This window comes from Sarcophilus harrisii, chromosome 2, assembly GCF_902635505.1.
Source record: "Sarcophilus harrisii chromosome 2, mSarHar1.11, whole genome shotgun sequence".
Classification (NCBI taxonomy): domain Eukaryota; kingdom Metazoa; phylum Chordata; class Mammalia; order Dasyuromorphia; family Dasyuridae; genus Sarcophilus; species Sarcophilus harrisii.
This window is the reverse complement of record NC_045427.1, coordinates 212,629,074-212,655,797: the sequence shown is the minus strand read 5'-3', so window position 1 is coordinate 212,655,797 and position 26,724 is coordinate 212,629,074. Positions and strand designations below refer to the sequence as shown.

Genomic DNA, 26,724 nt, shown 5'->3' with positions numbered 1-26,724 from the left:
GGAGTTAGGAGGACCTGAGTTTAAAACCAGCCTCAGATACTTCCTAGCTGAGAGACCTTGGGCAAGTCATTTAACTCGTTTGCCTCAGTTTCCTCAACTGTAAAAGTGGAAATTAATAATAATAGTGCCTACCTCTCAGGGTTGTTGTGAGGATCAAATGAGATAATAATCGCATATAGTAGATACTACTAGCACACAACACTTCCCAGTTGTGTGTCTCTCCAAAAATGGTTGGTGGTCACTCCTGAGCCTGGATTTGAGGCATTATATGGCAGTCTTCTGGAATCAGGGGCCTGAATTTCAGTCCTGATTCTTGATACTCATGTGACCGTGGGCCTCAGTCTTCTCATCTGTAAAATGAAAAGATTAAGCCAAATGACCTCTGAGATTCCTTTTCAGCTCTCTCTTTTAGTCCTGCGGTACATTTATATAAAGAGCATAGAAGGCAAAATGGGGGTTCCTTCTTCTGATTTCACTTAATTTGTCTTCTCTCAACAGGAAACAGAAGAGCTAGAGGAAGAAAAGTCGGGGTTGCAGAAGGAGATAGCTGAGCTGCAGAAAGAGAAGGAGAAATTAGAGTTTATGCTGGTGGCCCATGGGCCTGTGTGTAAAATCAGCCCCGAAGAGCGTCGGACCCCACCGTCCCACAGCCTGCAGTCCATGCGCCCCGGCGGCGGGGTAGGTACTGTGGTGGTGAAACAAGAGCCCTTGGAAGAAGAGATCCCATCCTCCTCTTCTTCAGCCCTGGACAAGGCCCAGCGGTCAGTCATTAAGCCCATCAACATTGCTGGGGGCTTTTATGGGGAGGAGCCCCTCAACACCCCTATTGTGGTGAACTCCACTCCAGCCATCACCCCGGGCACCTCCAACTTGGTCTTTACCTACCCCAACGTGCTGGAGCAGGAGTCCCCTGCATCCCCTTCTGAGTCCTGCTCCAAGGCCCACCGGAGAAGTAGCAGCAGTGGAGACCAGTCTTCAGATTCCTTGAACTCTCCCACTCTCCTGGCTTTGTAACCCAGCTCTGGAGGGGCATGAAGGGAAGCCGCCCTCCATCTTCTCCACTGTCTCCTTCCTAGGGACCAGCACACTGGCAATGAGTGACAGCAGACAGAGGGACACTACAGGAGAGCTTGGCTCTGGGGAGAATGAAGGGGACTCTGGCCATGAGGAGGACGGTGGAGCTCAGGGCAGACCTGTGGATCAAGTGGGAACTCCCTCCTTAATCCCACAGGCCGTTCCTGTTACCTTCAAAACTTGGGAGGACTCTGTTTTGTGGACTCGCATCTCTCCCTGAAGTTGGTCTGGACATTGCTTTCCCTTTCTTCTGATATTGTATCTTGGAGTGATGGTTTCTTTCCTTGACTTCCTTTCCCCTTTGGGGCACATTTGGTGCCCTCCCTCCCACTCAAACCATTCCTGTTGAGCTTTACTCCCCTTATATCCGTTTCTCTCCCTTTTTATTCCTTACCCTTCCAGGACATTTCACGAGGGTGGTCTCAGCACTTAAGACTCCCTTAAAGATCTTTATTTGTTTCTGGAGGTAGGGCTGTGAGTAAATGATTTTCCTCGAGTCTGAAGTGTGTGGCTTGGGATACTGGGCCAGGAAACAGGCCACCGAAAGCTCCCCCAGAGACTCGCCCGCCCCTGCCTCCCGGGGTCTGCGACAGTCAGCCCCCTGGCCTTTCCCACCCTCCCGCAGAGCTGGGAGATGCAGCTGCTGGAAGAAGGTGCTCGCGGAGGCAGGAGATGGGAGCCCAGCCCCCGTGTGCGTGCAGTCAGAGCTGGCTTTGCAAAATGCTTAATTACCAGCCCAGGAATAGCGCCAACAAAGCCGGGAGGTTGCCAGCCCCGGCTTCCCCCTCTCCGCTGCTGCCTCGAACAGGGCGTCTCCCATAATTACTGCCTCTCCACTCGGGCCGGGGACCCTTCTCCCTCCTGCTTGCCCCCCCTGGGAATCGAGGCAGCCCTCTGCAGGCTCCACCCTCCCCCTACAGACGCTCAGAGTGACGCCACCCACGGAGCTTTAATGAGCGTGGGCCAACTCTCCCCATCCCTGCCGGGGCGGCCCCTCCCCACACCGAGGGCAGACACGGAGCTCAAGCCTTGGCCCGGGATAAAAAGGGAATGGGGAGGGGTGGGGGAGAGGGAGGGAGCTGCGGGAATGGCTGTTTGCAGCTCGGGCAGACCAATCTCAGCCCTTCTGCCCTTACTTGTCTCCGACCGCAGCTCCTGTCCCCTCGGGCGCTTTGCTACCTGGCCCAGAGAGAGCTTTTCCACTTTAGCCTCCCTTCTCCCCAACCTTCCCTTCTGGCTCTGCCAGTGCGGTGATGAGCGCATGTAGGGGGTCACTGAGCTGGGGCCAGTCCCCTGACTGCTAATTCCTCCTCCGGCTGCTGTTGGAGAGCGGGGAGCCTCGTTTGACGTGTAGGAAGAGTCCCCCGTTGAGAATACAGCTTCTATCTGACCCCTCCCCCCTTTCCTTCATTCCTCTAACTAAAGCCTCTGGTCCTAGGATCAGGTAGGAGACTCTCTTTTGGGTTCATTGACTTATTGGTTCTTATTGATCCTCCTGACTAGTAACTAATTAATCCGGCCACCTTGGCAGGTTTTTCTTTGGTTTAAATCCATTCCCACTAAGACATTCCTTCGAAGGAGATCCACTTGCTGGCAATTAGGTTCCAAAGACCAGGTGGTGTTTTTTAAACATTTATTTAAATCAAATCCAGTAGGGGCAAGTTTTCTAAATTAGGCGCTGGAGTGGGCAAGGAGACATTAAACTGCTTCATTGTCTCACCCAGCTCACTTCCTGTGGCTATCTCTAATACAGATTGAGCAGCCAACACCCATTGGTCACCTAGGAATTTGCCATAGCTCCTTTTTAGTGATCCTTTCCATCTGGGGCAGTGTGTGTGATTGCCACTGAAGATGTTGAGAAAACTTAGATTATGGGGATGATGGGATCTCATTGAAATGCACATTTTTCTTGAAACAAAACACTCCAGTGCAAAATGATTTAAAAACCAGTTTCATTTCCACATTCCCTGGCCCTGTTGGAAACTCCTTCCTGGTGCCTCAGGAGGCTCTGGGAAGGTGAGCCCCTAAGTGAACATGAATGTTTTGGGGTTTCTGACTTCCTGTTAAGCAAAGGTTTCCTGAGTCAGTGAGACCCAGCATGAGGTGGTGGAAAGTGAATGAGGTATGCTTTCCTTTTAAAGGGTTAATCATCTCTAGTTGCATTGGAATCCAAGTCGGAGCCCTTTGCTTTTATATGCATATACATATATATATTAAAAGAAGCTGCTTTTTTCCTGGTCTTAAAAGATCTCCTTTACTTCCTTTCTTTGCTCAGAACTGACTTGAAGGTTGATCAAAGTCTCTTCCAAGGAGGCTACCCTGGACAATGAATAGGCATGAATCTTGAGGCTTCATTTATTCATTCAACAAGCATCTATTAAATACCTACTGTGTGCCAGAAAACTCACTAGGCTCTGGAGATACAAAAGCAGAAGCAAAAAGGGTCCCTGACTGGAGGAGCTTACTTTCTTCACATTTAGATCAATCAGGCAACACACATTTATTAAGTACCTACTGTGTCCCAGGCACTATTAAGTCCTGGAGATACAAAGACAAAAATTGCAGTCCTCGCCTTCAGGGATGTTTGTTGAGTTGAACAGAAAGCCATGTTGACTTTGGGACCATTTGTGAGCCAAAGCGAGGTGACCCATATAACATCTGCAGAAGGCCTTATCTCTTGAGACCTTCTCCACTCAGGACCTGCTCTTCTGTGGGAGCTCTCATAAAGATAATGGTTTTATTCAAGGAAGATGAAATTTGCACCTAAGTGATGATTAATATCTTCAGTTTTCTGACCACTTCCTTCCAGGGGAACAGTCAGAGAGATTGATGCAGCTAACACACAAACATACACATATTTCTCCAAGTAGGATTTAGTTCCAGGACAGCTGACTCCTAGTAAAGCGTGTTGAGTTGGTTGGGACAGGGACTTCGTGGCTTCCCAGGGTATTGGGGTCAATGAGACAGCTCTTCAGACTGGAGTCAGACTGGGCTGGGAGCAGCTTTCTGAAAAGGCCGAGCCACATTTTGGCCAGGATCTGGAACGCCCAGTCCTTTCTGCTGCCTGGCTGACCTCTCTGAGAACAAACTATTCTCTGGCTGAACTGAGGAGGGCAACGGACAGGGAAGGGAGGGAGGATCTAGGTGAAGCTTAGGAAATTGCCAGGGTCAGTTCCAAGAAAAGAAGATTGGTTTTTGTTTTTTTAGGGAAAAAATAAACATTTTCTTTTGCCTGCCTGGAGGGCTGTGCACATCCATTCTGGTCCACGGTCTTGAGTCATTCTCTGAAAAACAAAGGCTTATTTCTCTTTTCTGCCTCCATGGAGGCTTTGCCCCTCCTTGGGCTGCAGTCTTCCCCATAGCGTGTGGGCTGGAGAGATAAAAGAATTCTTCTCCTCTTCTTGAAGAGCAGTCAGTGCTGCTAAGGTCTCCTGGATTTTACCCCTGGCTAATATCCCCCCCCACCACCACCACCACCCGAACTAGAACCCTTCAGGATTGCCTGTTTCCTCCTTTTACTTTCTCTTTCTGAGATTAGATTTGGGGGAATAGTATAGTGCCCTGCTAGTGTTCCATAGTAATGGTCAATCAGTTTGTTAGAAATGAAAAGGTTATCATTATAGTACCTGCTGTCTTTGTCTTCCCCCTTTTACTCCCTTTTCTCCCCTCCCATCCTTCTTCCACATTCTGTTGATGAGAGGTTTGAAGTAGATGACCTCTCTGATCCTTCATAGCCCCAAATCTCTGATCCTCTGATTTTCTTCCTCTTCTTCCTTTCCCTTGTTTCTCCTTTCTTCTCTGCTTACTTCTCTTGAAGTTGACAATTTTCATCCCTCTACTTTGCTTTATCTCCTGGAAAGAACAGTGGCTTTGAAGTCAGTCATGATTATTACCTTTGTGAACTTTGGACAAGTCATAACTTCTTTGGGCCTCAGTTTCCTAATTTGTAAAACAATAGGATAACTGGTCTCTGAGGTCCCTTCAAGCTCTAAATCTATGAAATGATAATATTGTTGCTTCTCCTTCTCTTAGCACCTTTACTTTGGGGGTACAGTCCAAGACTAGCTTGGAATAGTCTAGGACATGTAGTAAATTCAGGGCAAGACGGTTTGTGGCTGATTTTATCTTCCATGCTTAACCAAACCTGTCTGAAGCCTTCATCATTTGTTTGTTTAGTTCTCTTTTAAAAGCCAAAATCTTATTGGCAGGTGTGTGTGTGTGTGTGTGTGTGTGTGTGTGTGTGTGTGTGTGAGAGAGAGAGAGAGAGAGAGAGAGAGAGAGAGAGAGAGAGAGAGCGCGACTGTTCCAACAAATAAAACCCAATCTAACTACCACTAACAATAACTTCCCATGCTCCTTTCCCCCCCTAAAAATTAAAAAAGAGGCTATTTTGTGTGTTTTTATTTCCCAAATCCCCTAGCATGCTATCAACAGCAGGATCCTAAAGTCTTGGGTCAAACATTGGGGGATGGAGGGAGAATGAAATCTACATTTATTTCATTATTTATTAAAATGTTTACATTTTCTTTGTGTTATTCTAAACCTGACTATAAAAAGAAAGCATTAAAATACTCAGTTCTGGGTTTTTTGTTTTTGTTTTGTTAAGATTTTTTTTAAGGCTGATGATACTTTTTTTTCCTTCTAAAATGGTTTGTGACTTGTGTTTGTATAAAATGTACAAAGAGGTTTTTGTGTCTAAAAATGGATGGTCATTCCTTTTGGGGCAGAGGTCAGGAAGAAGTCCAGCAGAGCCCTGTTCCCTAGAAATTGTTTTCTCTCCCTGTGTGATTAAAAGCCAATTCCATTTATTCTAGTTTGTGGGTAATTAATAGTGAAAAAGAAAATACTCGTCTGTGTATAGAGAATAGGTATCAGGGTGTCTTTTTTTGGCAGGGGGAGGAGAAAGAAATTGTATATATTTTGATATATGTTCAGAGTAATAAATCATTGTGTATTAGAGATATGTCATTGATGGACGTTGAAGCCTGCTTTTAAGACTATGAAAGGCAAAACAAGTCAAAGAAGATTATTACAGATCTATGGAAATTGAACTATTTCTTGAGCATCAGTTTGGGGTTTTATTTTTTTATTTTTTGCTTCCTTCTTAAATTGATAGTGATTTTTTTTTTTTTTTTTTTTTTTGCCTGAGATGAGGCCCAAGGCAGAGCCTAGGGCTGCCTTTTGTGTAAGTGGGAAGATCAGGACCTAGCTCAGCCCCTGAAGCATCTCTGGCAGTGTATGGTTTTTGTTTTGTTATTTTACTGTAATACAAACCTACAGTATTTGCACTAAACAAAAAAAAATTAAGAGAAAGCTTGTTAGAAAAAGCTTGCTGCTATGGAAGAAAGAACATATTGAAAAGTTTTTTGGGTTTTTTGTTTTGTTTTTTGCTTTTTCAATTTAAACTGAGTAGCATTTTGTAGAATAAAATTAATTAAGATTGAAGAGCTTGATGTTGGGTTTTTTTTTTCTTTTCCATCCTTCCTCATGCCATTGGAATTGCCTGTAGAGTTTTTTGTTTTGTTTTATTTTATACATCCTTTCTCTATGGTAAAGTTGTCTATCTTTACCCAAAGATGGACTAGTAACTGGACAGCAAGAATTCAGCAATTCAATTCAGTAAACATTTATTTAGTATCTGCCATGTGCTGGACATTATACTAGCCCTAAAGAAGAGGAAAACAAAAACCCCAATAGTTCTTACCCTCAAAGGGCTTCCATTCTACTGAGAAGGAAACAACATCTGAACAAATAAATAGATGTAAGATATATAGAAAATCATTTAAAAGTAGGAGTAGCTAAGCCCTGAAATCAGGAGAACCTGAGTTCTAATTTGGCCTCAGACACTTCCTGGCTGTGTGACCCTGAGCAGGTCACTTAATCCCAATTGTTTTAGCAAAAAAAAAAAAAAAAAAAAAAAAAAAAAAAAGGAAAGGAAAAAAAGGAGGAAGTACTAACAACTAGATAGGGTAGGATTAGAAAAGACTTCTTATAAGAGGTGGTCCATGAGCTGTCCCTTGGAGGAAACCAGGGATTATAATAGTTGCAGGTGAGGGAGAGCATGGTATGTGTGGGGGGACTGTCTGAGTTGGGGTACTTTACAGGGTCTGCCATTAGCAAAACTATGAACATAGGCTAAGTTTAAGTTTAGGGGGGTGTGTGTGTGTGTGTGCATGTACGTGTTTCAAAAAGCAAAGAAATGAAACTGATTGTGAAATGTAAGGGAAGATGTTTGGGACCTGAAGGGCCTTCTCAAATTATACCTCCTGCTATCCTGCTGACTCTCTCCCTCCCCACATTTTTTTCAGTGTTTAGGAATCCCCCCTCCCCTCTCCACACTCACTAATTTTTTTGGTGGTGGGGCAATGGGGTTGAGTGACTTGCATTCATTTTGAAAAGATCTTTGGATCTAAGTGTAGGGCTTTCTCAGAAGAGGCAGTTCTTATTGTTGGGATATACCTAGAGCACACCATCAAATACTTATATTTATATAGGCATGAAGATGTTTATTAAGTTGCTGCTAGGAGGAAGGTCTTATATTAGAGACTGAGGGGAATGCAAAAGCACGTAAACACAGGCCTGGTTCCTAAAGACCTTAAATTCATGGAGAAGAGATAAGATACTACTACCAGTAATAGTGATGCAAGATAGAACATATAAATGCCACAGTAGTGCAAACAAAGTGATTTAATCTTTGGTATGGAAAGGAGATTCTTCTGGATGGGGTGATTTGGGAAAGTTACATGGAGAAAGAGGCATTTGAGGTGGGCTCATGGGGAGGGGGAAGGTCATTTAGGAGGAGGGAACAGCAAGGGAGTGGAGGAGAAAAGTATGAGCTGGATTATGAATGGTTCACTTTGGCAGGAAAAGACAAGGAAGAAGGAGAGGATAAAGTTGAACAGGTAAGCGGAAGTCAGGTAGGAAAGGAGAAACCATTGAAATTTTATGAGCAAGGAAGTGATATGATGAGACTTGTGTATGAGGAAGATTAAGCCTGTATCCATGTGGAAAGTGCATTGGAGTGGAGAGATATAGAAGGTGGGGAAACTGATAAGAAGGCTCTTACTAGACTGTGGTCAGAAAGAAAGGAGGCTTAAAGCAGGGAGGGGAAGAATATACAAATGTGAATGCACCACCCTAAGCAAATCTAGGACTTAATAAATAAATCCTAGAGAACTATCTGAGGTTCTCAGAAGGTTAGCAGAAGGATTTGAACCTAGGCAAGGGAGGGGAAGAATAAACAAATATGAATGCAGCACCCTAACCAAATCTAGGACTTAATAGATAAATCCTAGAAAGCTAACTGAGGTTCTCAGAGGGTTAGCAGAAGGATTTGAATTGAAGAGCTTTCTAATTTCAGTGGGATGAGTACTATCCCATAACTATTTTTAAGAGAGATATTTACTTTGTTTATGAGGCAAAGAGATTACATTATAATCTTGCTAAAAGCTACACTGTAGCTTGCTAAAGAAAAGTTTCTAAAAAGCCCCCCTCATCACTGATGCAATCACAGTAAAAACAGACCAAAAACAACAACAACAACAAAAAAAACCAGCTAATGAAATGATTATTTGTCTCTTGTATTAATAAGTGCTTATTGAACTAGGATCAGCATCCCCCCTCCCCTTTCCACTTCCTTATTCATAAATCAGCCCCTTTAGGCAATTCGGGCAACCTTTGAAGTAAGTGTAGGGCTGATACTGACTGGGAGAACTCAGATCTGTTCAAAAGATAAAGAAATTTTTCTTCAGGTAAATTCCATTCTATTGTGTTTTATTTAGACAGGTCTGGGAAAATGTGGATTCTCCCTTTTGTAAGAGGGGTGATATGAATATAGATAAGTCTCTTTGACTAAGACTTGAGTGATCAATCATGTACCTCAGGTCCTCATTAGAATAGGCCCACCTTTCATTATAATATTAATTTTCTCATTAGTTGTCTACTCTCCAAACCATCCACTTTTCCAGAGGCAAATGTTCAGTGAATTTCATGAGGAGTCGTTTGTATCTGAGAATGTCACTGACCTCTTTTATTAATTATATACTAGCATGACTAATAAAATGATCAATTATCCAGAAACTATGTCTTTCACACTTTTAAAACATCATACAAAGTATTTCTATTTTTCCTTTTTAGCCTACCCTTGTTCCAGGAAACTGAACATTCAGATCAGATTTTTCTAGATGATCACAGAAATACTTTCTTACGTTGGTAATTCCATTTTAAACTCTTACCTTTGCCCTTCATATAACATTTCTGGGAAGCAGCTAGATGACTCAGTGGATAGAACTCTGAGTCTGCAGTCAAGAAGATTGGAATTCAAGTGATGCCTCGGAAATTTATTAGCTGTATGATCCTGAGCAAGTCACTTAATTCTGTTTGCCTTAATTCACTAGAGAAAGAAATGGCAAAGCAGTCCAGTATCTTTGCTAAGAAAATCCCATGGACGGTATGGTTCATGAGATCATAAAGAGTCGGACATGACTGAACAACAACATTAATACTTCAAAATCCTTTGAAGATCAGTAGGAGAAAGTGTGTCTAGATCAGAGTTAGGTGAGTTCCCCTTCCCCAAAAAAGAGGTTTCTGGTATTATCTCTAGTTTTTCTTTCTTTTTAAATTTTTTTCCCTTAATAAAGCTTTTTATTTTTCAAAACATATGCGTGGACAATTATTCAACATTAGCCCTTGCAAAACCTTGTGTTCCAATTTCCTCCCTTCCCCCACCCTCTCATCTAGATGACAAATAGTCCAATATATGTTAAACATGGTAGAAATATATGTTAAATCCAATATGTGCATACATATTTATACAATTATCTTGCTGCACAAGAAAAATCAAATCAACCAGAAAAAAAGATGAGAAGCAAAATAAAATGCAAGTCAACAACAACAAAAAATGAAACTGCTATATTGTGAACCAAATTCAGTTCCCACGGTCCTCTCTCTGGGTGTAGATGGCTCTCTTTATCTCTAAACAATTGGAATTGGTTTGAATCATCTCATTGTTGAAGAGAGCCACTTCCATCTATCTCTAGTTTTTAGCTGTTTTTTTTCTCTGTTCTATTTCCTGAGCACAGGTAACTGAACAGAGCTTGATATGGGAGTTTCTAGCCTTGGTGATAACCTTGTGAGTTTAAGTTGGGAACTCCTGGATCTGGGTGTCAGGTGCCATACAGGAAATGAGCCTCTAAAACACCTTCTGAAAGGAGAATATGATCATTTTCAGAAGATGAGGACGTGCTATTCTCCACCTTGCTAGAAGATAGGGACCTTGAATAAATTGTTCACACCAACTTCAGTGTCAAGGCAAAGGAGAAAATCACAATCCCATGAAATGATACATACTTTAATGTTTTAATTCTCAACCTCTTGGGAGAGTATAATAGGAGCAATGGGTTATTGTATCATGATTTAAGTATTTATCAATGTATGTCTTTTGGTGTATTTCTTTTGTGATGGAGAAAACCAATAGCTTTCCTATTGAAGTATAATTAGCTAGGAAATAGAAGGAAAGCTGTACTCCCTTTTGGGGAAGATCCGGTTCCCCCAAGACTAAATCCAAAACATTTGAACCCAGAGCCACGTTTCTTGGTTGGAAGGGGAACTGCCTTAGATGTAAAATCCCTCAGCTCCTGGTCAACCGTGAGCCTGTCATTTCAGTATGCCTGAGGACCTCAACTGAGGAGGAACTCACAACCTTCTGAGATAGCTCACTCTACTCCTGGATAGCCCTAATTAGGAGGGATCTGTTCTTTAGTCAAGGCTAAATTACTTGTTTAAGTAGAGACTGGGTAGCCGCTGGTCAGATGTATGCTGTGGATCCCTTTTTCAGATATGGATTGAACTAGTTGACCCTACTGAGGCCTCTTCTGATTTAAAAATTCTATGACTCTGTGAAGGATCTGTTCTTGAGATATCTAAGAGAGGGAAAGATTCCAAAGGATTGAAAAAAAATCATAAGCCACATTGTTTGTTATAAAAATTCTGCAAAGATAAAAAAGTCTCAGGAGTGTATGAAGTAAGTTGCTTTATTTCCAGTTTTTGCAAGAAACTTGCAAGAAACCCAGGGTGGATCCAAGCTTACAGACTCAGGAATGAGCCTTTTATTTGCTGCCCAGAAGGATAAGGTCCCTCCCTCATCCCCCGAATTAGCTGGGGATGATGAAATTAACAAATTTCTTAGTCCTCTCATTGCACGTTTCTCCTTGATATGTTCCCTCTCTCTTATACAACACATGCTCAAAAATGGCGGAAAACTCCTCCTTTGGGGAGGAGAAGTTAATATTAACTCATTAAGCCCACACACGCTTAGTGCTTACAGTTCCTTTTCACCCACTTCTTGTTTGGGGGTGATTTTTATCTGTTTATCAATTCAGTGGCTCAATATCTTATTTTGTACAACTACCTCTGTCAGCTGACATGACCTTTCTCTAAAAGTTCTTGTTTCTATATGGAAATACAACACTGTAAGGTGCTCACATTTTTACTCCAAAAGGTTCCTGAGGGATCATTGGCAACTATTAATCCACATTCCTACTTTTTAATCTCTATTAAATATTTTGGGAAATATTCACAAATGCATCAAGGTATCCATTCACAATGAAAATAGGAGAAGAGAATAAATTATTTGGGCACTGGCTCCAGATTCATAGAACATGTGTTCAAATCTTGTCTTTGGTTCTCACTATATGTGGGGACCTTGTTTAAGTAAAATTTGATCCTCAGGTATTTTCTGACTCTGACTCTATAATACTACTCTACTATACAAATATGAATTTTTATTTTTACTCTTATCTATAAGGTCTATTACACAGAGACTTCACTTTTTTTCTTTTGCTGGTCTAGTACACAATAGGTGTTAAATAAACACTTATTGAATCAAAGTATAATTGGAAGGTTAAATAGGCCCTCAGCATTTCAATTGGATGGTCAGTGTGGTGGACCGTTCCTGCCACTGAGGATGCTCCTCAGTGGGCCTGATTCAGGAGATATGCATTCAAATCCTGCTTTCAATACTTACCAACCAGAAGTGTCGATCAATCTAAGTTTTCCTCATCCCTACCTTGCAGGGGTGTTTTGAGGAAAGGGCATTTTAAAAAGCCTTAAAGTGCTATGTAAAGGTGAGTAATTAATATGAGGCCAGGCCTGATTAGTGACATTTCTTGAAGGTAGGGATAAGGGTGGGGACTGACACAACCTATAAAATGAGAGTTTGACCTAGATGTCCTCTGAGGTCCCGGGCAGCTCTGGATCCAAAGTATAGCCAGTCTATCATTCACCTTTTCTAACCTTAACCCATCCTTTTAAGTGGCACAGAGGTCACAACTTATTGCCTGATGTGGTAAGGGCAGTTCACAACCTGGGCTGGACTCTCCCTTCCTCCCCTCCTCTTTTTGGAATGCCTCATTCCCTTCAAGGCTTTGGTCTCCTACCTTATCCCTCTGGAAACTTTTTGTATTTATTCTGTGTTTACTTCTCTCAAAACTGTAAGTGCCTTGAGGGCAGGGGTTGTTGTTTTAAAATCTTCAAACTCCTACCACTTAACACAGTGCCAGAAAAAAAAAATAGATGCTTAATAAATACTTATTACCTTTGGTTGCCTTGAATTGAATTAAGGTTTCTAGCAAAAAGAGTCTTGTTGTGGAAAAGGTAAGGGGGGTACCTTTACAGGCTGGGATCCACTGGCTAGACTTTGTACAGGTACCTGTTCACAACGATGAGTTCTTTGAGGTTGGCAAGCCTCGCCAGCCAGCCACTTGTAAACCAGAATCTACCCAAGTGTGGACCCCTTGCATGTGCCCCTTTCCCCAGACTTCCCCCTCTTGTTACTGCTCAGAAACAGCAATCAAAGCAACATGGCAGTACCGCAGAGATGGGGCTGACCATCTACTGTTCCAGGCTTCTACTCCCAACCCTTGTAACACTAGATCAGAATTCCCCACTTGGCCCCAGTGTATTCTACTATTAGGGTTTAAGTTCCTTGATGGTGGGGATTCTCACTTGTCTCTTTCTTAGTGCAATGCCTGATACACATTTGTTTTGCTTTGGTTTGATTTTTGAAGATGATCAGGATTAAGTGACTTGCTTAGTCATTCACACAGCCTAATGTCTGAAGCTGCATTTGAACCTCTTCTTGGCTTCTGCCTATTTAACCCTTAGAATAAGCACTTTAATAAATACTTTCTGACACATTAATTGGTAAGACCTAGGCCCAGCCTAGGCCCAAGTACATCAATACCTGGGGACCACCAAGGAGAAATGTACTTTGGAATCCTGACAACGCTGCAAGAGAGAGGTGGCTGGTTGATTGGGATGGGGGTACAGTAATACAGTTCCTTTTCCAGATTTGGGGAACCTAAGTACCAAGAAGAGAAAATAGCACTTTCCACAGTCACTTCTACCTCCAGCCCCACTTTGGCATAGCAAGTTCTTGGCTTGGCTGGGAATAGAAACCCACTTGGGGCTTATTAACACTTCTCTTTTAGGGTTTGGCAAGGATAAAGTTGGGGGATACCAATGTAATTTTTTGTTAGGGGTCATGGCTGGAAGAGTGAGCCAAGAAAGAGATTGGCTTAGTGGTGGGCCTGGCCCTGAAGTCAGAAAGCCTAGAAATCCCTTCCTCATGCATCTCTTTTTGCTTTTCTCAATAAATCATTGGAGTACAGACCTTTATCACCACTTCTTGGGATGGTTAGTTAAGTTAAGGAATGAGTCTTTCTACCTCTACAAATTTTCCCTTTCTGAACTATGCTTCTTACCACAACCAGAATAATCTTTCTTATGCATGGATCTTTTTTTGTGGTAGCAAAGAGCTGGAAAACGAGTAGATGCCTATCAATTGGGGAATGGCTGAACAAGGTGTGGTATATGAAGTTAATGGCATATTATTGTTTTATAAGAAATGATGCACAAGCTGATTTTAGAAAGGCTTGGAAATATTTACATCAACTGATTCTGAGTAAAACAAACAGAACCAGGAATACATTGGACACAATAATAGAAAGATTGTGTGATTGATTAGCTATGAAAGACTTGGGTCTTCTCAACAGTACAATAATCCATGGCAATTCCAATAAACTTTGAATAGAAAATGCCACTCGCATCCAGAAAGAGAACTATGATGATTGAATGTAAATCAACACATGCAATATTCATTTCTTTTTTCTCTCCTGTGGTTTTTCCCTTTTGTTCTGATTTTTCTCTCCCAATATGATTCATGAAGAAATGTGTATTTAATATATCGGATTACTTGCCATCTAGGGATGGGGGTGGGGAGGAAGGGAGGGAAAAAATTTGGAACACAAGGGTTTGCAAGGCTGTATTTTGAAAATTATCTACACATTTGTTTTGAAAATAAAAAGCTTTTCCCACATAAGTCATCAGCATTCTTATATATCACTAACAAAATCCAACAGTCAGAGTTACAAAGAGAAATTCCATTTAAAGTAACTACTGATAATATAAAATATTTAGGAATCTATCTGCCAAGGGAAAATCAGAAACTTTATGAGCAAAATTACAGACCACTTTTAACACAAATTAAGTCTGATCTAACCAATTGGAAAATATTAAATGCTCTTGGATAGAATGAGCAAATATAATAAAGATGACAATATTACCTAAACTAATCTATTTATTTAGCGCTATACCAATCAGACTCCCAAAAACTATTTTAATGACCTAGAAAAATAACAACAAAGTTCATATGGAAAAACAAAAGGTCAAGAATTTCAAGGAATTAATGAAAAAAAAATCAAATGATGGTGGCTTAGCTGTACCAGATCTAAAACTATACTATAGAGCAGCAGTTACCAAAACTATTTGGTATTGGCTAAGGAATAGATTAGTTGATCAGTGGAATAGATTAGGTTCAAGGGATAAAACAGTCAACAAATATAGCAACCTAGTCTTTGACAAACCCAAAGATCCCAGCTTTTGGGATAAGAACTTACTGTTTGATAAAAATTGCTGGGAAAATTGGAAACTAATATGGCAGAAACTAGGCATTGATCCATACTTAACGACCGTACACCAAGATAAGGTCAAAATGCGTTCATGACCTAGGCATAAAGAATGAAATTATTAATAAATTAGAGGAACATAGGATAGTTTACCTCTCAGACCTGTGGAAGGGAAGGTTTTTATGACCAAAGCAGAACTAGAGATCATTACTGATCACAAAATAGAAAATTTCGATTATACCAAACTGAAAAGTTTTGTACAAACAAAACTAATGCAGACAAGATTAGAAGGAAGCAATAAACTGGGAAAATATTTTTACAGTCAAAGGTTCTGATAAAGGCCTCATTTCCAAAATATATAGAGAATTAACTCTAAGTTATAAAAATCAAGCCATTCTCAATTGAAAAATGGTCAAAGGATATGAACAGACAATTCTCAGATGAAGAAATTGAAAATATTTCTAGTCATATGAAAAGATGCTCCAAGTCATTATTAATCAGAGAAATGCAAATTAAGACAACTCTAAGATACCACTACACACATGTCAGATTGGCTAAGATGACAGGAAAAATAATGATGATTGTTGGAGGGATGTGGGAAAACTGGGACATTGATTCATTGTTGGTGGAGTTGTGAACAATCCAACCATTTTGGAGAGTAGTTTGGAACTATGCTCAAAAAGTTATCAAACTGTGCATACCCTTTGATCCAGCAGTGTTACTACTGGGATTATATCCCAAAGAGATTATAAAGAAGGGAAAGGGACCTGTATGTGCACGAATGTTTGTGGCAGCCCTTTTGTAGTGGCTAGAAACTGGAAACTGAATGGATGTCCATCAGTTGGAGAATGGCTGAATAAATTGTGGTATATGAAAATTATGGAATATTACTGTTCTGTAAGAAATGACCAACAGGATGATTTCAGAAAGGCCTGGAGAGACTTACCGAACTGATGCTAAGTGAAATGAGCAGGACCAGGAGATCATTATATACTTCAACAACAATACTAGATGATGACCAGTCCTGATGGATCAGGCCATCCTCAGCAACGAGATCAACCAAATCATTTCTAATGGAGCAGTAATGAACTGAACTAGCTATACCCAGAAAAAGAACTCTGGGAGATGACTAAAAACCACTACATTGAATTCCCAGTCCCTATATTTATGCACACCTGCATCTTTGATTTCCTTCACAAGCTAATTGTACAATAATTCAGAGTCTGATTCTTTTTGTACAGCAAAATAATGTTGTGGTCATGTATACTTATTGTGTATCTAAGTTATATTTTAATATATTTAACATCTACTGGTCATCCTGCCATTTAGGGGAGGGGGTGGGGGGGGTGGGGTAAGAGGTGAAAAATTGGAACAAGAGGTTTGGCAATTGTTAATGCTGTAAAGTTACCCATGTATATATATCCTGTAAATTAAAGGCTATTAAATAAAAAAAAAAAAAAAAGAAAATAAAAAGCTTTAATAAAAAAGAAATGTGTATTTAAAAAGTTAATATATATGTATGAATAGAAAAAAATTAATAAAAAAAAAGATTTGTCCTGCAGACCTCTAAGGGAAGAAGTTAATAATAATGGATAGAAGATAGAAAAGGCAGATTTAGGTTCCATTTAAAAGAAAGAAGCTTGACAACTACAATTAACTATGACCTGAATTTTCTAGCCTCCCACTTTTGTCTAGGTTGTGCTTTCTACTGGGAATACCTCCCTCCCTTCTCAATGAATTCCTACCTAGCCTTTGAATCCCAACTCCAATGCCATCTCTTCTTGTCTGATTCCTTTTGTCAGCAACCTTCCCCATTTTGGATCCCACTTGGTTTTACAGCTCTAAATTGCACCCAACACCTATTACTTTGCAACCTCATTATAAATGTATATGTTCTCTGTGTGGGATGGCCTGCAGCATTTGGATGGGGGAAGGCCTTAATCCCACCTCAGATGCTTACTAGCTGTATGCCTGGGCACATCACCAAACCTCACAGAATTTTATTTCTTTGTCTGTAAAATGGGAACAATAAGGACACTCACTTCTTAGGATTGTGACAGAGATTGAATGAGATAATGTATGCAAAGCACTTCTATGAGCCTTAAAGTGTTTTTCAAGTGTGAACTATTCTGATTTTTATCCTCCTTATCTCTTCCTTGGTAAATTTAGTGAGCATAGGGGCCCTGTCTTATCTAAAATTTGCATCTCCCTCAGTCTTAGCTTTGGGGTTGCTTCACAAATGGTTGTTTAATTGAAATGTCATGATGCCTTGGGAGAGACGGAGCTAGACAAGAAGCTAGACTACTCTCCCCAAAAGGGAAAACCCTGCCTCAGTCTCATCAGAATCAGAACTAAGCCCTGTCATAAACTCAGAGTTGATTTCAGTTTCCAGTATGATTCAAAAGGGAATAAAAAATTTCCATTTTTCTCCTATCTTTTTTTTCCAGTCATTCACAATCCCATTAGGGGTTTTCTTGGCAGAAATATGGGAGTGGTTTGCCATTTCCTTTTCCAGCTCATTTTATAGATAAGGAAACTGAGATAAGCAGGATGAAGTGACTTGCCTAGGGTCACGCAGCTAGTAAGTGTCTGAGACCAGATTTTTAACTCGAAGATGAGTCTTTTTGACTCCAGGCTTGATTCCTTGTGTCCCCAAAACGTCTTTTTGAGTCATTTTTCAGTCATGTCTAACTTTGTGATTCCATTTGAGGTTTTTGGGGGCAAAGATACTGCAGTGGTTTGCCTTTTCCTTCTCCAGCTCATTTTACAGATGAGGAAACTGAGGCAAACAGTATGAAGTGTCTTGTCCATACAGCTAGTAAATATCTGAGATCAGATAGATATGAATTAAGGGAGATGAGTTTTCCTGACTCCAGGCCCTGCTACTTTATGTACTTTGAGAACTAGTTGCTCTCTCTGTCTCTTTTTCATTATTACTCTCTTTCCCTTGAAATAGACTTAGACATAATATATCTATATCTATCTCCATACCATGTATATAGTTAGATTTGTTAGATATCTATATATATAATATAATAATAGATATCTAATAAAGATATAGAAATAGAGATACAGAGATAGATATTAAATATAAAAAAGGTGAAAGAACAGGGCAGCCAGCTGCCTCAGTATTTTAGATTTACCCTACATTTTGATCTCAATCTCTTGTCCCAATCTGCTGTCTCTTTTGGTTAAGTCAGTCAGTCAATGAACATTTATTAGCACCTACTGTGTGCCAGACACTGTTCTAAGCCCTGAGGCTTCACAGAAAGGTAAAACACAGTTTTTGCTTTTGAGAAACAGCATACATTCATCCTCATCATTTTCAAGAACATGTTTCCACATCCTGAAGAAGTTACTTAAAGGTTGTCTCCCTCACCCATTGATGGGCCAATCAGAAGGGAAAAAAGCTTGGAATTCAGTCTTCCTTTGGGAAAACCCTGAGGAAGGCCTACAAAAATTTGTTTCTTAGTGTCTTGGGCTCATGTGAGACCATCTGATTCCTTGTGAACCAGCCTTACAGTTCCTTGAAGGGTTCAGGCCTTCTCCTTTTCACATTCCCATACCCCAGGATCTTGGTATAAGGATCAGCTATCCAGGCTTGCCTGAGACATTGAGCAAATGAATGATCAAACAGAATCAATGACTTCCAGTAGGATGTAAATTCCTTTAGGGAAGGGACTGTGATATTTTGGACTTTGTGTCCCTAGTACCCAGCACATAGTGGGTGCTTTAATAAATGTTTGCTGCATTGAATTTCATATTCTCCAGTGCTGAGAAAAATTGACATCACTGGGTGTTGTGTAAAGAGATCATGTTTTGAGTGGGACAGCCTGTGCTTGCCAAGGACATTACAGTTCAATTCTAGGAGGTTTTCCAAGGAAGAAGGACCCATAGCAACCTCCCTCCTTGGAAAGAATTGGGCCCTATTGGGGAGGATTATGACTTAACTATCAGTGTTGGGACATTGGAGAGTAATGACATGGGAGCAGCATGGAGCTGCATGTCTGTATTAAACCATTGCTGAATTATATGGACAGGTTAGGCTGCCACAGAGGAGTTAAGATTGTAAAGCTCTTTGCAAACCTTAAGTCAATATATAAAGTTCCAGCTATTATTATAATTATGTTATTATTGTTGTTATTATCCTCATTAAACTATAAGCTCCTTGGAAGCAGGAACTGTTTTTTTTTTTCCTTGTTTTTATTTTGTTTTGTTTCATTTTGTTTTTGCTTTTCTTTGTATCTTCAGTGCTTAACAAAGGACTTAGCACGTAGAAGAAATTTAATAAATATTTGTTGACTCCTAGTGACTGGGCTGAGTTGTCTTAAAGATAACTATCCGCAAGTCCTAGCATCTGCGGAAACCTTTCATTGACCTCTTCTCTTTTGGACATCCCCCCCCCCCCCCCCCAAACTCATACTCCTTCATTTTTTTTTTTATTTAATAGCCTTTTATTTACAGGTTATATGCATGGGTAACTTTACAGCATTAACAATTGCCAAACCTCTTGTTCCAGTTTTTCACCTCTTACCCCCCACGCCCTCCCCCAGATGGCAGGATGACCAGTAGATGTTAAATACATTAAAATATAAATTAGATACACAATAAGTATACATGACCAAACTGTTATTTTGCTGTACAAAAAGAATCAGACTCTGAAATATTGTACAATTAGCTTGTGAAGGAAATCAAAAATGCAGGTGTGCATAAATATAGGGATTGGGAATTCAATGTAATGGTTTTTATCACCCAGAGTTCTTTTCTCTGGGTGTAGCTTTCAGTTCATTACTGCTCCATTGGAAATGATTTGTTGATCTCATTGCTGAGGATGGCCATCCATGCTGGTCATCATATATATTTTGTTAAGTATAAATGATCTCCGGTCCTCTCATTTCCTCAGCATCAGTTCTGAAGTCTCTCCAGGCCTTTCTGAAATCATCCTGTTGGTCATTTCTTCAGAACAATAATTTCCATGATATTATATACCACAATTTATTCACATTCTCCAACTGATGGGCATCCACTAGTTTCCAGTTTCTAGCCACACAAATAGGGCTACAAAATTTGACATACAGGTCCCTTTCCCTTCTTTATGATCTCTTTGGGATATAAGCCCAGTAAAAATTGGATCAAAGGGTATCAAGTTTGATAACTTTTGAGCATAGTTCCAAACTACTTCTCCAGAATTTGGATTGTCACAACTCCAAACAATGCATCAATGTCCCAGTTTTCCCCATCCTCTCCAACAACATATTATTTTTTCCTGTCATTTTAGCCAATCTGACAGGTGTGTAGTGGTATCTTAGAGTTGTCTTCATTTGCATTTCTCTGATTAATAATGACTTGGAGCATCTTTTCATATGACTAGAAATAGTTTCAATTTCTTCATCTGAGAACTGTCTGTTCATATCCTTTGACCATTTTTCAATTCATACTCCTTCATTTTTAAAGAACTTTCTATCCCTTGATCTTCTAACTAGAACTGATCCCTCAGTAGGGGCTAGAATACATGCTGAGTTCCATGGCAGTGCCCCCAGATCAGGGATTCTCCTATCAGTGGAACCAGTAAGGTAGATGTCCCCTGCTAAAGTAGGACCGTACCTCTAAGGCTAGAGCAGCCCCCAGGGACTTTCTAATCCAATCCTCTCATTTTACCATTGAGGAAACTAAAGCCCAAAAAGGATAAACCCTTTATTTCCCTAAGGACCCCAAAGGATGTCAAGGATTAAGTTATGAATGTAGGAACTCAGAATCGGTTCTCTTTCCATTGTACCTTTCCTGCCTCCAGAGGTTTATCTCCCTCTACCTAGGCACTGGGAGCCTCTGAGACAGTTTCAAAAATTCTCTTGCAGAACTGAAAAAGGTGATAAATTGAACAGCTGTGGCAGCATGGAAGTGGGCGTGTGATCAGGTCCCTTTAATGTGACATCAGGCGATTGGGTCATGCTCATTCTGTGGGAGGGTTTGCCAAAGAGGCCACCTGAGCTCCATTCAGAAGTTTATTTGGGCCACTGTGCCAAGGTCGAAGTCACATTGGATAGAATTAGTCATTAGGCAAGCAGCAGAAACAGATGGGGAAAGCCCTGAGTTTATCTTGCAGACTGATGACCAGGTAACCGATAATATCAAAGGATAGACAGTACCTTGGAGGAAGCTAAAGCTTTGGGATGTTACAGCAGAGCAGAAAGAACACTGGGTCAGGAATCAGGAGACCAGGTTATTTCTGGTCCCTTACAGCTCTCTGCTGCTAACTTGGGCACAGCACTTATCCTCCCCGGACCTCAGTTTCCTCATCTGTAAAAATAAGTTAATGATTCTGATTGTTATTTTTATTATTATATCATTGTCCCTTATAGGGTCCACAAGCTCCTCTCCTTTTGCATTTCTCTCTCTAACAGGATTGATAATCCCTCCTTCCAGTCAATAGGAAAGTTTTGGACATGAGATCTCCATCCTAAAAGTGAAGAAGTCCAGGATCTTGGGATGGGAGGGTTGAATTGAATGCCATTTGTGTTACCCCACTGGTCTGGTCCATTTTTGCTTGTTGAGTCTGCAGGTTCCAGAGGGTGTGACTCCTTAGACACCTATCACATCCCTTGCTTATCACCCACCAGGCATTTTACTCCCCACCTAACTTCTATTTAGGTGGAGGTCATTTTTAATTCCCCAAATTATGTTGTGCATTAATGAGCGAGGAAGGTAGGGAGATGGGGAGCGCCAGTTGAATCATAAGTTCTTGAAATGTCATAGCTGAAAGGGACCTTGATGAAGAGAGCAGTGCAATTAGAGGTAGGAGACCCAAGTTCAAATCTTTCCATTTTCTAGTGGTGTGTTCTTGGGCAAGTAACTTAAATTCCCTGGGTCTCAGTTTCTTCATCTGTAAAATGAAAAGGTTGAACCATATGACCTCTTCTAGGGCTTTCCCCATATATATCTCTAGATAGAGATCTATGATTTTATGAATTTCTTCTAAGCCAGCTAATACATTTTTATTAAGCACCTACTATGTGCCAACATGGCAAGATGCTGAACATCAGAGACACAAGTACAAATAAGAACAAAAGAGTTCCAGACCTCAAAAAGCCTCAAGTCTAAAGAAGGAACACAAGCCGAAAAGTGTAGGATGGGGAGGATAATGGAGACTTCCAAAAGCAATGTCGCTAGTAGGAAGCAGGGAGGAAACTGTGCTGAGTCCCATCCTTAAGTAGAGGCCCTGGATGGAGCTCAAGGCCTTGTCCCTCAGTCAGAGAGTCCACTCCAAAAGGGCAGAGAATACTGATGAGAAGAGAATACCAACAAAATAATGGCTGTGATGGATTAGATTAGATAATCCTATTTCATTTCAACAAACATTTATTAAGGGACTATTATGTTAGATCCTGGAAATACAAAGACAAAAATGCAAAAATCCTTGCTTTTAAGGGGCTTATAGTTTATATAATAAATAATAATAGTAATAATAACTACTAACATTTATGTAGCACCTACTGTGTGCCAGACTGAAACAACTGAATAGCAGCATATGCCAGACCCTGCACTAAGTGCTTTAGAAATCTTATCTCATTTGATCCTCACAAGGTAAATGCTATCATTGACCTCAAAACTGAGACAGATACAGGTAAAATGACTTTTTCAGGTGATACAGCTAGTATACAGCCCGAGGCTGCACTAGAATTCAGATCTGGCTGACTCTGGGCCTGGCACTCTATTTCCATGACTCTTCTAGATTTCAATGTTGTAATTACTGAGAATGTCTGAGCCTCCGGTTTTAAACATGAGGAAACTGAGGACCAAGAAAAGTTAATTTGCCCAAAGTTACCCAGATAATAAATAACTAAGCTGGGACTTTAACTCAGGTCTCTGGTGGACCAACTAGGCTCTTTTCCTCACCCCCACTGCCTGTGCACTAGAAACCCAGGTTGCTCAGCTCCCAGGCCACGCTGCTTCTTCCCCCACCAAGCTGCCTGGGATTTAGGGCTCCTCTGTTTTGGGATGTATTGGACTACCCAGATGCGTATCTCAGCTTTTTAGACAAACAGGTGTCCTGTGACCACGGATAGAGATCTCCTCCGCCCTCAAACACCTGATGTCACCAGCTGCTGTAGATGTCGGCATGTCTCCACCTGTTTAACCCCAATTTGGTTAATCCTGAGTTAGCAAAAAAACAGGCAGAGGAGACGCTGCTGCAGGGTCAGAGAGCCCCAGCCCTTCCTCGTGCCACCCAGTGCCACTCTGTTTGGGGGCTTCGAATGCCAGTTTCAGGTGCCTGCTGCTGCCTCCCGCTGCAAGGCAGTGAGGGAGCAGGAGCGGGGTGGAGGACGAGGTGGGAGGCAGTCAGCTTCTCGGGAGAGCCCACGGGGGACAGTCCGAGGGGCACTGGGTGGTACGGCCTCAACCTGGGCTTGGTGGCTGGCTTTATAGAAAGGCAAGGAAGGGAGTAGAGGGCCAAGCCATCCTGGGAGCTGTGTGCAAGCCGAGTGTGTGGGCAGGTTGGCCAGATCCAGCTGGGGCATGTCCTTGCCCAGAACTGGTAGAACCAGGACTCCCCTGGGGCAGCCAAAAGGCACTCAGCTTTGGAAGGCCAAGGTGGTGGGATAGAGAATCTGGAGGTGTGTTTGTACAGCTGTAAGGTAACTTGGGAAGGGCCAGAATCAGGTTGGCACTGTATTGAAAGGGTCAGGGTTTCCTTACCCATGTGTGAGGAAGGATGCCCTACCCAATCTTCCCCCTCTGCTCCTTTACACGACCATACTGCCCACTCCCCATCCCCCCATCCTTTGTATTGTAAGAAGGAATGAATAAACAAATGAACTAAAGTCTGTAGTGTAGTCTCCCCTGCTCAGAGAAGGATGAGTCCCTCTTTCTCTCCTTCTCCCTCTCCCTCTCTCTCTTCTTTTCTCTCTCTCTCTCTCTCTCTTCTTCTTCTCTCTCTCTGTCTCTCTCTTTCTATCTCTCTCTCTGTCTCTTTCTTTTTCTCTGTCTGTCTCTCTCTCTCTGTCACTGTCTGTCTGTCTCTCTGTCTCTGTCTCTCTTTAATTGCTCCTGATGCTCTGTAAGTTCCCCAAGGGAAAACTATAGACTCAGCCCTAACTGTTGGGCCTGGCAATGTTCTTGGACTTGGTCTGTTTTTTTGAACCAGTAAGAATGCCAAGCAGGAATCTTGAGTCCTCTGAGGCCCCAAGGCCCCAGCCTGGATTAACTCTTTCAAAGCCTTTTGTTCAGAGTGGAAGAAAACATTTTTGTCACTGTGCATTCTGGGTAAACCAAAAACCCTGCCAGGGCGTTTGCTGGGGCTTAAAGAGAAGGGTGTGCCGGGCTGGAGGAGCTGTTAGGAAAGGGGGTGAGCTCCACCTACACTAGGTAGGCAGGTTTTACACAACAGCAACCTGTGCACCAGAGAACTGGACTGCACTGCTCAGTCAGGTATTTATTTTTTAAAAGCAAACAAGGAACTTGGGAGAAAAAATTGAGGCATTTAAAAATATATAGCATATACATATATATTAAAGAAACACCAACCTGAACTTTATCCCATTGGCAAAGGTAATGTGGGCTGTAACCACACCTATTTCAAAAAGAGAAGAATAATAAGAACTCTTCCTTTTCTCCATGTGTGCCTTATTTTGCTTGCTGTTATTGTTTTTTTAAACCAGTTTTCCAAAGGAAGGAGATTTACAAAGTCATTCTGTGATTGTAAATCTGCTATGGCCTCTTCCTATAACATAAATCCCTGCTTCCTGGATACCCATATGCAAATCTGACTTTATATGAGCTGTTCACTTTCCTTCTCTGAATTATTAGAGATAAAATGGTAATACATAAGGAAACAACCATGTAGAATCATGTATCTAGACTTGTCTGTCATTAAGTAGCTGTGTGGCTATAGTCATGAATCAGTATCTCTCCCAATTTCAGTTTCCTAGACAACTTGGTACAGTGAATAGAGTTCTGGGCTTAGAGTCAGGGAGATCTCTGTTTAAATTCTAATTCTGATACTGAAGCCCAGTGGAAAGAGCACCAGGCAAATCACCCAACCTCCCAGAGCTTCCATTTTCTCATCTATAAAATGGGGGATATAATATCTATAGCACCTACTTGGCAGGACTGTGATGGAGGAGACTTCAAGGAGATTCATATACCAATGCTTTGCAAATTTTAAAAAGTGCTATGTAAATATTAGCTATTATTATTGTTTGTGAAATGAGATTGTCATGGATTGTTTTTAAGATTGCTTCCTGCAGCAAAGTTCTGGGATTCTGTAAACTCAGGACTCCTCATCACAAACACTGGCCTTATTAAGCAGCTTGGTTTATTCTAGTTATGGAGCTTTTTAACTGAGCTGAATAAAATCCAAACTTTCTGGCTGCCAAAAAGGTTTTGGTCAAGTTGTTCTCCAAATAGTCGACAAGCATTTATTAAGCTCCTACTATTTGCTAGCCCATTCCATACTAGATATGCATATATTAAATATATGGTATACATTTGGTAAATTTTTGGTAAATTGGGGATTGTTACCCCCACTTGGTAAAATCTAGACATAAGCTATCCTAAGCTACATTTTTGTTGATTTTTTTTTTTATAGTGAAGCAATTGGGATTAAGTGACTAGTCCAGTGTCACACAGTTAATAAGTGTTAAGTGTTTGAGGCTAGATTTGACTTCAGGGTGGGTACTCCATCTACTGCAGCATCTGTCAGTTTTCTTGAGCAGTAAGATAAAGATAGAAACTTATCCTCCTGGGGTCAGCCTTACAAGACACAAGAATTTAAAGGGAAGCCATTACTACTTTCATTTTGGATCCTGAGGCATACCGTATGGTATCTTCTGCCCAGATAAAATCTGAAGAAAATTGGCAAGCATTCACAAATGGGGAATGTGCGCAGCAGCACGGAATAGACAGGAAATGGCGCTGGACTTATTCTCATGAAAGATTTCTGGATCTTACACCTAGGTGACCCTGAGCAACCTCCCTAACCTTTGGTTTCTTCCTTGGTACAATGGGGATAATCCTTATAATTCCTACCTCACAGGGTTGTTGTAGAAAAAACACTTTTGTAAGGCTTAGAGAGCTATATAAAGGTGACATGTTATTATTCAAACCTGCCAATCCTCTTTTCCCCTCCAACCTCTTAGCAGAACTAATTCATCTCTAATGATTAAATTCAAAATGTTCCTGCTAATGACAGTGACAATAACCCATTTTCACAGAATGGAGAAGATTTTTTATGTCCTTTCAAGTTATATAGAATTGCAGGAGAGTATGGAGCATGATGCATGAAGACAAAGACCAGGAAGAAGAAACCCTATCAAAGTTAAAAAAAAAAAAAAAAACATACCTTCCTAAGGTGGCCCCACCCTATCTTTCCAGACTGATCACTCCCTGCCCTTGTCCCCCCCAGCCATGAACACTATGTTCCAGGCAGATTGGCTACCTAATACTCCCCCTCCACGCAGGCACTCCATCTCCTGCCTACATGTTCTCTCCCATGCCCAGAAGGCCCTCCCTTCTCACTTCTTCCTTGCAGAATCTCTAGCTTTCTTCAAAGCACAATTCAGGAACCACTTGCCAAGGGAGGTTTTTCCTACCCTCTCCTCTTCAGATGTTAGTATCCCCCTTCCATTCTGTATATATTTTGTATTCAGTTATCTAAGAACTTGTGGCAGTAATTTTTGTCTTTATAATC

The 26,724-nt window shown here is 41.2% G+C and overlaps 1 protein-coding gene across 2 annotated transcripts in view; it reads left to right on the top strand.

Annotated features, from left to right (window-relative positions):
- FOSL2 (FOS like 2, AP-1 transcription factor subunit) overlaps positions 1-6,033 on the top strand; it is a 34,593-nt gene extending 28,560 nt beyond the window's left edge. Inside the window, exon 4 of one of the 2 annotated variants that reach the window (XM_031951329.1) lies at positions 499-6,033. In XM_031951329.1, the coding sequence (XP_031807189.1) occupies positions 499-1,014 (516 nt within the window). In that variant the 3' untranslated portion in view covers positions 1,015-6,033. The remainder of the gene's footprint in view (positions 1-498) is intronic. The other variant, XM_031951327.1, reaches the window with a different exon arrangement.
- The last annotated feature ends 20,691 nt before the right edge of the window (positions 6,034-26,724 follow it).